General features: G+C 45.9%; 1 protein-coding gene across 7 annotated transcripts in view; it reads left to right on the top strand.

Moving 5' to 3' along the window:
• LOC126293313 (angiotensin-converting enzyme-like) overlaps nt 1-17,412 on the top strand; it is a 270,653-nt gene that overhangs the window by 139,974 nt on the left and 113,267 nt on the right. For all 7 annotated transcript variants that reach the window (XM_049986454.1, XM_049986453.1, XM_049986456.1 and 4 more), the window contains one exon: nt 12,687-12,909. In XM_049986454.1, coding sequence (XP_049842411.1) covers nt 12,687-12,909 — 223 coding nt within the window. The remainder of the gene's footprint in view (nt 1-12,686; nt 12,910-17,412) is intronic.

Below are 17,412 nucleotides of genomic sequence, written 5' to 3'. Positions count from 1 at the left end.
ACACACGGGCGGAGTCTATTTCTCCAGTCTTGGTAGCATCCCTCAAAGTCTTCAACTGGTAGGGCTTGTAACATATTCTTCGTATGCTCTGCAAAGTCCAAAAATGGTATTTTTCAATATCGGGAAAAGAAAAGTGTCAGAACGACTCAAATCAGATGAATAGGGAGATTGTGGAACGACAGGAACGCTTTTGAGGTAAAAAATCCCGTGATGCAAGTGGCCGTGTGACATGGGGTCATTCTGATGATATAGCATCCACTTGTCTGCAACGTCGTCTGGGCCGGCCTGTGTGGACGTGCGGTTCTAGGCGCTTCAGTCTGGAACCGCGTGATGGCTATGGTCGCATGTTCGAATCCTGCCTCTGGCATGGTTGTGTGTGATGTCGTTAGGTTATTTCGGTGTAAGTAGTTCTAAGTTCTAGGGGACTGATGACCCCTGAAGTTAAGTCCCATAGTGCTCAGATCCATTTGAACCATTTTTGAACGTCGTCTGGTCTCACTGGATTCGCCGGCCGCCGTGGCCGACGGGTTCTAGGCGCTTCAGTCCGGAACCGCGCTGTATCAGTCGATTTCGTAGACTGCGGCTCGTGTGTTCGCTATAATGACTGCCCACTCCTCTATTCCGCTTACTTTCGTTGCTTACTGCGTCACGTGCCCACATCAACACCAGGAGGCATTCAACCCGCGGCGAACAGTGGTCACAACGTTTTGGTTCATCAATGCATGTCTCAGGAACATCAAGTACATGATGCTTATTTTAAGATTCTCCCTGGCCAGTTGTGTTTGTTCACTAAATACATTTGGTGTCAAATATACATAGCTGGCAGGAAGAGAACCTCTTGCCTCCGAAAGCAAGTGGCTCGCTTGCATGTAGTAACCAGGCAGGTTCGTCTCAGGGCCAAGTAGGCAACACAATGACGAGAACGATTGAAACGCCGATTAGGAACTACTAATATAGCATTACTTACCTTCTGTATGGCAATAGTGCATGTCAGTAGTTCAGGATTTACTTGCACATAATTACAGTATGAAGGTGGCGCGAGGCAACAGTTCACTTACACTCATTTGTGTTGTACACAACGGTAAGGACAAGTGGGCTACAGGGTGGCGCAGAAGCTGTCGTTGTAGGGAAGCTACACTGGATCATAAATGATTAGCAAACACGTAAATACAGTAAACAGAAGTTTTACTTAACTTGTAGCTCTCTCCCAGCGTTGCAGAGAAACTCAACAACAAACAATAACAAAGTACAGCTATTACAAAAGTGTATCGTGCAGTGTGAGGCTCGCACTACAAATGCACGAGCGAGCTGTCGAAGGCTGAGTGAGACTGAAGACTGTCGAAGACTGCAGCTGGGCTGGTCGGAGCGTCTGAAGGCGTGGCCCAGTGGGCACGCATCATTGGGTCCACCGGGTCCCCGCGCGATCCCTATCGGCGTCTGTCGGAAACGAGTGTATCCGCCATTGCCTATTGTCAGATGCTTATCAGAGTAGTATCTATGTGTGATACCACAATCTCAATTTAGGTCTGGTCTGGTCCTCAATCCAGTGAACGACAATAATCGTCACTTGCACACTGTCCACTTTGGCTCCTCTATCGACACAGTCCTGATGCTGCCTTGAGTTGCTCTTCATACGGTGCTTTACTGTCGATACTGGGTGATTACTGCCTTGGAAGAAGCTGCGCGTTTGCTGGATGAATGTCCACTTCTCAGCCGATTGACTGATGTGTACTGGAAGCATAAAACCCGGCCACATGGCCGTCCACGTTAAAACGCAAGCTCCCGGGACGGACCAACCTTGTGGCCCCGGTTTGAATCTGCCCGACGGAATTACGATGAGGGCCGGCCAGCATGAATATACTTCTTAGGCGGCTTCTCAAGTCCCACTAGGTGAACACGGCGCTGGTCCCACCTCAGACACACGCTACACAAATATTTAGAAGACTTCCTCACACTCACATTAACATTGCTATATGGACACGGTGAGTTACGCCAAGCATGCTTGTTGATGTATGAACAACGCGAGCACATGCCACAGCTCAGTTTCGGCCATTATAAATACAACATAGTGTGATAAAATTTTTCTGGTGTGCACAATGTCAGCCACAGTATCTGTTTTTAGTTCGCATTCACATCATGCAATACGATGACTAGTGTGTATGACCAGACATATATGGGGACAAACGTAAGGACGCACAAGAAACACAAGACTTTGTCATGCCCAGTATAGCGTAGGAAACCGCCGAAATACACAACAGCTTCCTGTTGTCTCGAAATGGATAAATACAGATCCTGTATGCTTTTCGGGTGAACCTTATACCATTCTTACTCCAAAATAGTGGCAAGTTCAGTGACTGCAGCAGGAATCATCACACCCCCCCCCCCCCCCTCAAGTTTCACCCTGAGGAGGTGAACTCCAGAAGTTGGAAACGGTGTGAAAGAAGACTTATCTGATCAAATGGCTTTCTTCATTTGCTGCATTGTCCAGCTCTCATGGCTTCGGCACCACGATTTCTTGTTTTGAGCATTTGCATCACTAATGAGAAGTTTTGGAATTCCGGATTGGCATACAGTTTCCCGTTTTAGAGTTGCATTCGAATTGTTTGGTTGCTGACAGAGTTCACGAGTGCGGCATTCAGTTCTGCATTGACTTTTGCAACTGTCGTTCTTTTATTTTTCGTCTTCTATGGCCGTCTGTCACGATCACACTTTCGTCCACGTTGTGACTTAGCGAATGATGTTTTTCCGTTTTCCCTGTATGCGGTATAAATCTTCGATACGGTGCCTCTTGGAACACCAAACATTTTGGCTATCTTGGTTATCGAACCACCCACCGAGCACGAAGAATTTACCCACGCTCGAATCAGTGGCGGCTGCTATGTAAGGACACAAAAGCACGTGATCGCCGTAACTTTTGACACCTTGCTTTTTAATGTTGTTAACCGTCCGGCACTAAATCTACCGCCCTGGGATACATTGCTTATCTAGACCCAGTGAAACTTGGCATCATGATCGCGAGCACACCTTCACTCGTGAGGGTTGCCAGGAGCTTCTGCCGATGCGCAGTTGGCGTGACGTGATTGCCTTACGGGCCAAATACATGCGGATTTCATGAACAACGTTCGCGGTTGACAGCGCGCACTGCTAGCCCTGACCACTCAGCTACTACGTAGTTTGTGTCAGTGCCACATGGTGGTAGCACACTGCAGCAGACTTTCATCCACGTTCGGTTGGCATAAATCCCGCTCACTCCACAGATATGCCAATTCACTCTTTGTACAGTAAAATTAGATTGGACATCAGTATATGTTATAATTATACTGATAGAAAAACATATGTCTGGGATCCTGAATGAGATATAGTGCATTAAGTTCTGGGTTTTATAATAGCGTAATCCATTTGAGACACTGAGAACCATAACGCTCATCATCGTTGATTGTGAGACTGATGCGTTTATTCATGCTTCTGAGATCTGCTGATCTTATGGTGGCCCATATGATACGTATATCTGAACATTCATGAAAAGCTTTCTCACTGGTTTCTCAGATACTCATTTCCGCATGAGCGGTCGAAGATGGTGCAGTTCTGACCCTTATGGTTCTCAGCGCCTCATTTGTATTCTTTTCAAGTGACCTTGTTGGTACATGGAACTACTTGAATATAATAATTTCCTCAAACGGCAGTTTGTGATTGGTGTTCATTATTTACTGTGCAGAAACCGGCTTTCCTGTGCAGTGTCAAGATGAAGTCTGTTGAACCTGTATTAAGCGCTACCAGAAAAGAAAATTACAAGGAAGAGTTAGCTGCAAAGGAAATAGGGCCTCCCAGACCAGATCCACTAACTGACAAATGACGAAATCAAACGTGACTACAAGAGAACTTTTAACAAAGAAGTGTATAACAAGCCTTTGTTATATAGGTGCAACGTAAGAATGCCTGACTTTCAGCCCGGGAGGTAATTCGTTAACTAGTATACCACTTAGGGATCTAGTACATTTGCCCGAAAAAATAAAAAGCCCGAAAAGTCCCACTTACACAAAAATGCGAAACAGAGAGTAGTGAAAGTTGAAACATTATTTCATTCTTGCCATAAACTGTGCTTAATTATGTACAAAACAACAAAATCCCACAAAAACAATTCTTCTTTTTTTCAGGCAAGTTGGGCATATTATTATTATTATTATTATTATTATTATTATTATTATTATTATTATTGACTGCGGCTGAAGTTGCATAAATACACTGCTGGAAATGAAAAAAAGAACACATTGACACTGGTGTGTCAGACCCACCATACTTGCTCCGGACACTGCGAGAGGGCTGTACAAGCAATGATCACACGCACGGCACAGCGGACACACCAGGAACCGCGGTGTTGGCCGTCGAATGGCGCTAGCTGCACAGCATTTGTGCATCGCCGCCGTCAGTGTCAGCCAGTTTGCCGTGGCATACGGAGCTCCATCGCAGTCTTTAACATTGGTAGCATGCCGCGACAGCGTGGACGTGAACCGTATGTACAGTTGACGGACTTTGAGCGAGGGCGCATAGTGGGCATGCGGGAGGCCGGGTGGACGTACCGCCGAATTGCTCAACACGTGGGGCGTGAGGTCTCCACAGTACATCGATGTTGTCGCCAGTGGTCGGCGGAAGGTGCACGTGCCCATCGACCTGGGACCGGACCTCAGCAACGCACGGATGCACGCCAAGACCGTAGGATCCTACGCAGTGCCGTAGGGGACCGCACCGCCACTTCCCAGCAAATTAGGGACACTGTTGCTCCTGGGGTATCGGCGAGGACCATTCGCAACCGTCTCCATGAAGCTGGGCTACGGTCCCGCACACCGTTAGGCCGTCTTCCGCTCACGCCCCAACATCGTGCAGCCCGCCTCCAGTGGTGTCGCGACAGGCGTGAATGGAGGGACGAATGGAGACGTGTCGTCTTCAGCGATGAGAGTTGCTTCTGCCTTGGTGCCAATGATGGTCGTATGCATGTTTGGCGCCGTGCAGGTGAGCGCCACAATCAGGACTGCATACGACCGAGGCACACAGGGCCAACACCCAGCATCATGGTGTGGGGAGCGATCTCCTACACTGGCCGTACACCTCTGGTGATCGTCGAGGGGACACTGAATAGTGCACGGTACATCCAAACCGTCATCGAACCCATCGTTCTACCATTCCTAGACCGGCAAGGGAACTTGCTGTTCCAACAGGACAATGCACGTCCACATGTATCCCGTGCCACCCAACGGGCTCTAGAAGGTGTAAGTCAACTACCCTGGCCAGCAAGATCTCCGGATCTGTCCCCCATTGACCATGTTTGGGACTGGATGAAGCGTCGTCTCACGCGGTCTGCACGTCCAGCACGAACGCTGGTCCAGCTGAGGCGCCAGGTGGAAATGGCATGGCAAGCCGTTCCACAGGACTACATCCAGCATCTCTACGATCGTCTCCATGGGAGAATAGCAGCCTGCATTGCTTCGAAAGGTGGATATACACTGTACTAGTGCCGACATTGTGCATGCTCTGTTGCCTGTGTCTATGTGCCTGTGGTTCTGTCAGTGTGATCATGTGATGTATCTGACCCCAGGAATGTGTCAATAAAGTTTCCCCTTCCTGGGACAATGAATTCACGGTGTTCTTATTTCAATTTCCAGGAGTGTATGTTGATAAGTATATACAGCAAATGCAATTAATTTCGTCCTCTCATATTTATCTGAATTTAAAAATTTGTGAACTTTCAGAATGTATACCTGTGAGCCGCCACTGGTTCGAATACACTGAGACCCGACGTAATGCACTCAGAGCTACACATAGCACAGCTGACACTTGCGACGTATTGAGAACATAGCATAGGCGCCGTTAGTCGTCAAATACAACAGCGCAGCCTGCAAACTTGACTAGCGGCTGCATTTTTTTTAAAGCATGCATTTCTAGCGGTGTTTCCATATTTTTGCGCAGTCCCTGTATATTGTGATTTTTCGACGATGACACGTCATACATTTCACCTTTGCTGTAGATGAAGCGTATAAAGCTGAAAAGTTAGTAGCGTGAAACAAACAAATATTAAGACACAGTCAGATGGCGGAAATTTCATTGAAACTTTCGTTTTACAACTTAATCGAGGTCTCTCAAAACTTCCTACGCCTTGCGTTAACGGCTCGAAGACCTCAAATTTCGGACAGCTTCTACATGCGAATTGCCCTACACATTGGCATTAATAATTTTGATCTCCCCACCGACATTTATAATACATAATCTGCAATGAATAAATCAAAAGACTGCGACTTCGGTCAGAAGACGACTCCAACCCGATGAATATAATATGTAAGTAGACCCTCATACCAGACTGATGTTTGGAGCCGATCTCAGTTTCAGTCAAACATCGATAAAACACTGATAACTACGAAACTATTGCTCAGAAGAGTTTGGAATGGCGGCTCCTGGGGTGTTTAGGTACCCTGAGCACGGCACCGCAGTCAAAGTGATACGTCATCTAGAAACGCTTTTTCAGTAATCTGGAAATATTTTAGTGACAGTTCTCTCGCGAGCAACGATTAACTTTTCGGTTGCGGCGGCCGGGCAGTCCGTTCTGAAGGCCAAATGTTCGTCGTACCGCCACAGTATATGGTGGAGAGTCATTAACAGAAGTAAGACGTTTTATTGAGTCGCCGCCAAATTATATTTTCAGTCGCTTCTGGCATCTGCTTCTTATTACGGTGATAGCGCAAGTAGCGTGCGATTGTATGAGGGCTTCTTCTCGACAATGGTCTGCGCTTGTCAAAAAAATGGTTCAAATGGCTCTGAGCACTATGGGACTTAACTTCTGAGGTCATCAGTCCCCTAGAACTTAGAACTACTTAAACCTAACTAACCTAAGGACATCACAAACATCCATGCCCGAGGCAGGATTCGGACCTGCGACCGTAGCCTTCTACCAGGTTCCTACGGACACGCTGCCAGACATATGACCGCCACACACAGAACAGAGACTTTATCGCCATACACCACTCATTGTCCCAATTGACTTATACTGTGCGCTGTGCTGTGTGATATGGTGTCAGCAATAAACGTCGATGGCATATTCATTAGTCAATCTTGTTTCCAACAATTCATTTCTGATGGTTCCTGGTGATACTCTGTGACGTCTGCCAAGATTCCAGCTTTTGTCACCTGGCTGTGGGTGAGAGGCAGACAAAGAATCGTTTTATCTCATCGTGGTACTGTTGTTGTGGAATGACTCCTGCCTATCCATGTTGCCACACGTCCTGAGCCCACCTCGTCACCACATGTTCTGTAGTCATTGCACTATATAGATCTGTGAGCGTGATGCTCCCATCATTTGGCCTTTCCAAACCCCGAAATACGCCGATAAGCTGCACGTACACTTGCTCTAAGCTTCTGTGTCGCTGTCTCCACCTGAAAAGCTTCAGTAGCAAATTTTTATTCCAAATTATTCTTTATATGCGAATTTCATGACATCGGCAGCAATGGGTTTGTGTGCATTACCCAAATGTGACATACGAAAATTTGGGCCGGACCATGACACAAAACCAGATTGCCCGTTTATCGCGAGTCGTCACTGTAACAACTTTGGCTATCCGTGCACGCTTCCTGGCTCTATGGAAACCTCCCCACGTCACAGTTCTCGTCGGTAATATGATAGTCGTAGGTAGTCTCACATTAAGCTCGCAACATTACTTCTACATCTACATCTACATCTACATGACTACTCTGCAATTCACATTTAAGTGCTTGGCAGAGGGTTCATCGAACCACAATCATACTATCTCTCTACTATTCCACTTCCGAACAGCGAGCGGGAAAAACGAACACCTAAACCTTTCTGTTCGAGCTCTGATTTCTCTTATTTTATTTTGATGATCATTCCTACCTATGTAGGTTGGGCTCAACAAAATATTTTCGCATTCGGAAGAGAAAGTTGGTGACTGAAATTTCGTAAAAAGGTCTCGCCGCGACGAAAAACGTCTATGCTGTAATGACTTCCATCCCAACTCGTGTATCATATCTGCCACACTCTCTCCCCTATAACGCGATAATACAAAACGAGCTGCCCTTCTTTGCACCCTCTCGATGTCCTCCGTCAATCCCACCTGGTAAGGATCCCACACCGCGCAGCAATATTCTAACACAGGACGAACGAGTGTAGTGTAAGCTGTCTCTTTAGTGGACTTGTTGCATCTTCTAAGTGTCCTGCCAATGAAACGCAACCTTTGGCTCGCCTTCCCGACAATATTATCTATGTGGTCCTTCCAACTGAAGTTGTTCGTAATTTGAACACCCAGGTACTTAGTTGAATTGACAGCCTTGAGAATTGTACTATTTATCGAGTAATCGAATTCCAACGGATTTCTTTTGGAACTCATGTGGATCATCTCACACTTTTCGTTATTTAGCGTCAACTGCCACCTGACACACCATACAGCAATCTTTTCTAAATCGCTTTGCAGCTGATACTGGTCTTCGGATGACCTTACTAGACGGTAAATTACAGCATCATCTGCGAACAGTCTAAGAGAACTGCTCAGATTGTCACCCAGGTCATTTATATAGATCAGGAACAGTAGAGGTCCCAGGACGCTTCCCTGGGGAACACCTGATATCACTTCAGTTTTACTTTATTCCCTCTTAGAGAGAATGACACCACTACAGGGAATCGAGACCATTTACATCGTAGTATACCCCGTCTCGGCTTATGAAGAACACTTACCGAATAATGATATATATGTAAAATGCAGTGTCCCGACTGACTGACTAACTCATTGATTCATCATCGCCGAGCCGAAACTGCCAAGGATAGAAACTTGAAATTTGGAGAGGGTTTCGATCTTATCCTGCGGGCATCGTTTAAGAAGTGTTTGTTCGAAATCCCACCCCTAAAGGGGTTAAATAAGAGATAAATGCAGAATGAGATTTTCACTGTGCAGCGGAGTTTGGAAGGTAGGAGACGAGATACTGGCAGAAGTAAAGCTATGAGTACCGGGCGTGAGTCGTGCTTCGGTAGCTCAGACGGTAGAGCACTTGCCCGCGAAAGGCAAAGGTCCTGAGTTCGGTTCTTGGTCGGGCATACAGTTTTAATCTGCCAGGAACTTTCATATCAGCGCACACTCCGCTACAGAGTGAAAATCTCATTCTGGAAACATCGCCCAGGTTGTGGCTAAGCCAAGTCTGCGCAGTATCCTTTCTTTCAGGAGTGCTAGTTCTGCTAGGTTCGTAGGAGAGCTCCTGCATAGTTTGGAAGGTAGGGGACGAGATACTGGCAGAAGTAAAGCTGTGAGAACCGGGCGTGAGTCGTGCTTCGGTAGCTCAGATGGTAGAGCACTTGCCCGCGAAAGACAAAGGTCCCGAGTTCGAGTCTCGGTCGGGCGCACAGTTTTAATCTGCCAGGAAGTTTCAAGAGATAAATGGTTTTCCTGAAGATACGTCGCTATTAAGGCAATTTTGAAGCTAGACCTACGAAAACTGTTATTGGTTTCTCTGTCAGAAATAAAGAAATTCGTGTTTTAGCATTTTTGGAACAAGCATTTTTGGAAATAAAACCTCTGAGAGTGAAATTGGTAGTGAAAATTTAAAAAAAAATATTATTAAAGAAGTATTAAATCATTTTGAAGCTACGTCTATGAAAACTGGTATTTGAGTCAGGAAAAAAGCTTTAATTTCTTAGGGAAAAGTATACGTCTTCCAACAGTTTTGGGAAGTCAGCTCATATGGGAGTGAAAAATGGGATGAAAAGTTCTATGAATATACTTCATTATGAAAGCGTTGTCACTTTTTGGTCAGAAGTACATTCGTTAAAGACTATATTTCTATGGCCTTAATTAGCATGAGAAGTTTAGGAGGTGTTGCAATTTGTGAAATAACCAAAGAAAGTTAATTTACAGTCACCTTGACATATTGGCTCTGTTAGAGTTTTATAGAAAAAGAAACTGATCGTCGCTTTTATAGAGAGTAATTTCTTTGGGCTGCACAACATATTGTTGATTGTTTTGTTTCTTTCTTGATTGGGAACTTCATCGAGTTACTACTTCTTTCAACATTTTACTTTTTTGCGCTCTTCGACCGGATATGGAGATTTTAAATACAAACGGCGAGTGGCTGCCTTACACATGAGCTATGGGCGTAACAGCACACAAATTCGATTAAAGAAAGATAAAAAAAAACAGTGCAGATCATGTACAGCCTATGCGAGCGAAGGAGCGGGCTCCAAGCTAGTTGGTATATAATTGGGATTAACAAGAAAAATTGGCATCAGTCTTAATACAGTATATATTCTTGTCTGATAACTTACTGCGGCGATAATTCTTGTTTTTCTCTGCAAGTTGCCGTAAATAGTTACTAGTCCATAGAATCGGCGTTCCAGGTTTTAATCAAATTATACTAATATTTACAAGAAAAATATCATTGCCCATCATTTCATCATGTTGGTCGAGCGTTGCAAATGACTGGTTATATCAGCTGCATAATAGATCTGGAAGCTCATGATACCAAAAACAAATCGGCTTTCGAGACATTCACTCCGTGAAACTTCTATTAGTCACGTACGTTTTCTTTCAACGTGTACAACTGAAGGTCCCTTACACGTTAATGACAGTCATTTGTCCGTCAACGCCAATGTATGTACACCTGCGTATAAACTGACTGAAATAATACGGATCCCTTACGTCAACGATTATTACTTCCATACTCAATAGGAACATCATGAAATAAGAACCGAGAAAAAGTACCACGGACGCTTCAGTTACATTATGATTAACCTGTAACGATACTACGTTTTTAAACAAAATATAAAATAACAACCTCCTCGACGTGGAGAGCTAGTAATTACGTTCAGATCGTGGCCACCACGCTCCGTAAGCGCCGGGTGGCAATTTGTTTCTGCTCCAGTCACCCGAGATATCGCCAACTGAATACGCAACGAGTTTACCCGCCAGGCACTTCTGCCTGTCACAACCTGCAAACTGTCGGCTCTCAGTGAATCCAGAATTTTCGATTTAGTTGTGTGTGCAGTAAATGCTCTCGCGAAAGAAATGACCACAACAGCAAAACGTCGCATGCCTACGGATATTATGGGGTGCCGCGGCGTGGCACACGCACAATCGTTCGTAGGGTCTGAACTCACTTTACCCAAGGTTTGCGGAAGCAGTCCTTACAGCACTAATGTAATGGTCAATTTTGACGAAGTCTCTCGTCATCAGCATACTAATAGAAGCCATGATCTTCAAGACAGAAAGCTACCTGTTATCTGTGACCCGGTGCTGCTATGTTTGTCGTCAAGTTATATCACCTGGCATAGTAAATGTTACGAACAGACTAAATGCTGATGGGATCCCCATGTCTAAGTAGCAGCTGTATGCAAGGTTTTGAGCAAATTGCGCAAAGTTCTGCTCAGCTATGCTCACACTGGTGGCTGCGAAACGTGGACGACACTTTCGTCATCGCACCGAATGCAGAAACATTGTGAACAACATTAGTCTTCGAAGTATTCTTCGAGATGTGACGTCAGACGTTGCGTAGATGGCGTCTCTTTTGTGATTTATTCGTGGAGATCGTTACGATGCCATTTTTCCAGTACGCCGTTTAATTCTTGTGGTTGGTGACTCGGATCATGTTTTTTACTAAACGTTTGTCGGTCTAGTGGAGCTAGCTTGGTTAGTGTTGTATACCAAACTTGTACAGGTCGAGTATTGACTGTGGGTGTATTTGGTAAAAAAACAAAAACCTGTGTTTTGTAGCGCAACGGCACAGCTACCTCCATCTACTGTCTGGATCTGAAAACTTCGATCTTATCTTTTGTTTAGACTCGGAATTTAATTGACACGGGGTATTTATGCACAAACGCGAGCTGCTGTTACCTTCCTTCCGTATTTGCCACACTTTATGTTGCCCGATATCCCTGTCCCTCTCCATTTCTGGACTCGCATTCGGATGGACGCGTGTGGCCATCCAGATAGGTTTTCCGTGATTTTCCTTAGGCGTTCCAGCCATATGTTGGGAGGGTTTCTTCGAAAGGGCACGGCCGATTTCCTTGCCAATCCTCGACACAATCCGTCTCCGAAGACCAAGCTGTCGTCGGGACCCTCATCTTCTTTCTTTCTTTTTTTCTTTCTCTCTTTCCTCCCTCTCCTAGTCTATTCCTTCTCTCCGACTCTCGTTCCAGCTCCTCTCTCGCCCCTCTTTCGCTTTCTCACCATTCACTTATTCTTCACACTCATCTGACTCCTCTTTTCTTCTCTCATCCCTCTATCTCAGCACTCTATCCTCCCATCTCACGCACACCCTCTCTATTTACTTCCACTCCACCTCTCTTTCCTTCTTATCCCCTCTCTCTCCTTCTCCCCCCTTTCTCTCGTCTCCCCACTCTCTTTCTTTCCTTCTTCCCACTCTTTCCTTCTCCCCACTCTCTTTCTTTCTTTCTTCCTCCCCTCTCTCTCTTTCACTCACCCTCTCTGTAACTCTAACTCTCCTCCTCCGCTCTTCGTCGCTCTCTCCTTCTCCTTCTCCCTCTCTCTCCTCCCCTTCTATCTGCCTCTCTCCCCTTCTCATACTCTCCTGCTCTGTCACCACCCTCTCTCTTCCTTTTTCTCTCATCCCTCTCCCTCCCTCACTCACCCCACACACTTTTCTGTAGCCTTCTGTACTAGTGTGGTGTGCGTGTCCGGTTGCAGGATGCTCGCGGCGTGGTGGCTGTGTGTGGTGGCCGTGTCGCTGTCGGCGACGGCGCTCTCCGCCCTGGACCCTGAGCAGGAGGTGCGCGTCGTGGACCCGGAGCAGGAGGCTCGCCAGTACCTCGAGCTGCTCGACAAGGAGTACGGCCGGCGCGCCAACGTCGAGACGCTCGCCGAGTGGGGCTACGCCTCCAACATCACCGACGAGACGCTACAGTACAAGGTGAGTGTCTCACCACTCCTTCACTTACTGCGTCACAATGTCAAATGTGATATCTGTTCATTGAGGCACACACTGCTGCAAACACTGGATATTGTTCCTTATTTTCTGTCACGGTCAATAGTTGTAGAAGACTATCTACATCTACATCTACATTTATACTCCGCAAGCCACCCAACGGTGTGTGGCGGAGGGCACTTTACATGCCACTGTCATTACCTCTCTTTCCTGTTCCAGTCTCGTATGGTTCCCGGGAAGAACAACTGTCTGAAAGCCTCCGTGCGCGCTCTAATCTCTCTAATTTTACGATCGTGATCTCCTCGGGAGGTATAAGTATGGGGAAGCAATATATTCGATACCTCATCCAGAAACGCACCCTCTCGAAATCTGGCGAGCAAGCTACACTGCGATGCAGAGCGCCTCTCTTGCAGAGTCTGCCACTTGAGTTTGTTAAACATCTCCGTAACGCTATCACGGTTACCAAATAACCCTGTGACGAAACGCGCCGCTCTTCTTTGGATCTTCTCTATCTCCTCCGTTAACCCGATCTGGTACGGATCCCACACTGATGAGCAATACTCAAGTATAGGCTGAACGAGTGTTTTGTAAGCCACCTCCTTTGTTGATGGACTACATTTTCTAAGGACTCTCCCAATGAATCTCAACCTGGTACCCGCCTTACCAACAATTAATTTTATATGATCATTCCACTTCAAATCGTTCCGCACACATACTCCCAGATATTTTACAGAAGTAACTGCTACCAGTGTTTGTTCCGCTATCATATAATCATACAATAAAGGATCCTTCTTTCTATGTATTCGCAATACATTACATTTGTCTATGTTAAGGCTCAATTGCCACTCCCTGCACCAAGTGCCTATCCGCTGCAGATCTTCCTGTATTTCGCTACAATTTCTCTGTATACTACAGCATCGCCCGCGAAAAGCCGCTTGGAACTTCCGACACTATCTACTAGGTGATTTATATATATTGTGAAAAGCAATGGTCCCATAACACTCCCCTGTGGCACGCCAGAGGTTACTTTAACGTCTGTAGACCTCTCTCCATTGATAACAACATGCTGTGTTCTGTTTGCTAAAAAATCTTCAATCCACCCACACAGCTGGTCTGATACTCCGTAGGCTCTTACTTTGTTTATCAGGCGACAGTGCGGAACTGTATCAAACGCCTTCCGGAAGTCAAGGAAAATGGCATCTACCTGGGAGCCTGTATCTAATATTTTCTGGGTCTCATGAACAAATAAAGCGAGTTGGGTCTCACACGATCGCTGTTTCCGGAATCCATGTTGATTTCTACAGAGTAGATTCTGGGTTTCCAAAAACGACATGATACTCGAGCAAAAAACATGTTCTAAAATTCTACAACAGATCGACGTCAGAGATATAGGTCTATAGTTTTGCGCATCTGCTCGACGACCCTTCTTGAAGACTGGGACTACCTGTGCTCTTTTCCAATCATTTGGAACCTTCCGTTCCTCTAGAGACTTGCGGTACAGGTCTGTTAGAAGGGGTGCAAGTTCTTTCGCGTACTCTGTGTAGAATCGAATTGGTATCCCGTCAGGTCCAGTGGACTTTCCTCTGTTGAGTGATTCCAGTTGCTTTTCTATTTCTATTCGGCAAGCAAAGACTGATAGGTCGCGAAATGAAAACCACAGCGCATATGTGTTGGGCAGTGCCTCTAAAATGCTCATCGATCACGCCACTTCGCTCTTTTCAGTTCCGATCACACAGCGAGCGTGTAAAGACGTCTAGAACAACAGTGTCTCCCGCCAAATATGGGTGCCCACAAAGAGGTTTCGCCTGATTTCATACGACCACACTCAATGTACCTGTCATGCATTTCCTTGTCCATGACAATTCTCGTCCACACACTGCATGGGCTATGAGGGCGCCCCTGCAGCGTTTTCGATGGGAAGTGTTTGATCACCTACAATACAGCCCGGACTTGGCTCCCTCTGATGTTCACATCTCCTTACATAGACCACTTGCTATGAAGACAACACAGGCAACGAAATACAGAACAGCGTAAAAAAAAAAAAAAACCCTGGCGGAAAGCACAGACGGTTAGCTTCCATGACGAGGGTATTGGAAAGTTGGTACAACGTCTAAGTGGGAGCGCCGACGATGTAGAGAGGCGAAATTAGAATTATATGCTAGTACCTTCATCTGCCGACGGGCGTTGATATATATCAACGGGGACAGGTGAAAATGTGTGCGCCGACCGGGACTCGAACCCGGGATCTCCTGCTTACATGGCAGACGCTCTATCCATATGAGCCACCGACGGCACAGAGGATAACGCGAGTGCAGGGGCTGTCTCCCGCACGCCTTCCGCGAGGCCCACGTTCTCACCTTGTATCTACATTCTTACCAAGTCCCGTAAGAGTTCGGGTAATAAGTGTGCAACCGCACATAAAAGGAAGGTGTGGCCGGTATTGCCAGAACTATATACGTATATGGATATGGTGTCTGTTCTTTAGGACATGTCCAAAAGAACAGACACCACATCCATATAAGCATGTAGAGAAACAGCTGGAAGGTGTAACTAACTGTTGCAAATAAAAAAACGTAACGTTGACTGTGGTTTCCATTTCGCGGATCTTATTTTCCGAATAGCCCTGATAGATGCTACGAAATTACTGTACCTAGTGCAGTGAATAGTCACGCGTGTCTCGGAAAGACAGCAGGTCGCTCCTGTTACAAGAAAGCTCGGATGCACAGAATTACAGTACAATATCGGCGACGCCCGACTGTTGCAGGATCCTGACCTAGAGCATATTTAAGCACAAATATTATGACATAGCTGGCGGCGAACAAGTTGCTCTCAGAGAATGAGCGAGCATTTAGAAGAAACCAGTCGTTTAGAACACAGCTTGCTTTATCTATACACCACATACTGCAAACAAGAGAACAGGTGAGCAGATGCGTTCTGTGTTCCTAGATTTCTTATAGGCCTTCCACTGTGGAGCACAATGTAGGGTACTAACCAGGACACGATCATACGGAGTACTTCGCAAACATGGCCCAGTGAATGTTTGACTAACGAAGCCTAGTAGAAACGAAAATGACGTATCCTGTATACAGGATTACTATAAATGATTCATTCGTTTTCAAAGTTTCGTATTTTACGAAGTACTGCGTGTACAAATGTTATTCATGCATGAATTGAAGCATAAGCTCACCGAGTGTGCATTCTGGCCACCAGTTAGCTTTACGGGTGCAGTGCCTTGACAAAATGGCGACTAAGCGAGAAAAGAGTACGTGTGCTGGAACATGCAAGACGTTTATCTTTTATAACAGTGTAGAGTGCGTCGGAAGGAATTACGGAAAAGAACCGCCATGCACTCAGAGCACTGTGCATTGGTATGGAAAATTTAGATTGTCTTTGTCAACAGAAAAGTTCCGGTTCACAAAGTGTGCCGGATGCAACCGGGTAAGGGAAATTTTCGTACGCAATAAAAAGATTTTGCGACGGCGGTTACATTTCGAACCGTGCCCTCTGCAGCTGGTGCAACAATTAAAACACAATGGCCGGCGTCCCACATCGCAATGTATTGCGTGAAGCACATGAGGAACATATTCAGCGACGAAGCAGACATCCATTAATCTGAAAAGCTTAAATGCCACAATGAAAGACTGCGGGGACCGAAAATCCTCATGAAATTTTGGCGCATGAACGAGATTCTCCGCGGTTTCCTGTCCAGTGTCATGTAAGAAACTGCATGGGCCGTTTTTCTTCTGCGATAAGACAATGACAGTCACCTCTTACCTTGATGTGTTGCAGTTGTGGTTGTTTCCACAACTAACAGCTGATTCCGAGAGTATCATCTTCCAACAAGACGGGCGATCCGTCGTTGGAGCATCGATGTTCGTCACTACCTAAACGACGAATTTCCAAATCGCTGGATTGGGCGTAATGGCGTAGATGACGCTGCTGCATTCTCTTGACCTACATGTATCCTGACCTAACAACTGAAGACTTTTTCGTTTGAGGATACATTAAGGACCGTGTTTGCGTATCGCCACTGGCGAAAACCCTGGACAGCTCAGAGAACCCGTCTGTGCGACTGTGATGAGCATTGATAGCATGCTGCTGCATAAGCATATATCACAGGGGCAGAAGCAAAGATTTGTGTGAAGTTATTCTAGGAGCGCCCTCAGCATACAACCTTGAGTAATTGGTTAGAAAACCAACTCGAGATGGGAACATATTATATATCTTGGTGACAAACAGACCTGATCTTTTTGAGGAAGTTAATCTAGAAGAAGGTATTAGCGACCATAATGTCGTTGTGGCTTCTATGTCAGTGGAAGCTGAAAAAAAAACCCAAAGAAACAGCGTAGAGTTTTCTTGTTTGGAAAAACAAATGAAAGTGTCAATAATGAATATCTCCGTAGTCAGCTCCAAGCATTCACCGCGGGACACAAAGATATTGAGTATCTTTGGTCGTAATTTAAAGGAATTGTCCACCATGTGCTAGAG

Source organism: Schistocerca gregaria, chromosome 10 (assembly GCF_023897955.1).
Source record: "Schistocerca gregaria isolate iqSchGreg1 chromosome 10, iqSchGreg1.2, whole genome shotgun sequence".
Lineage (NCBI taxonomy): Eukaryota > Metazoa > Arthropoda > Insecta > Orthoptera > Acrididae > Schistocerca > Schistocerca gregaria.
Note: the sequence above shows the minus strand (reverse complement) of the source record. Positions and strands in the feature narration are given on the sequence as shown.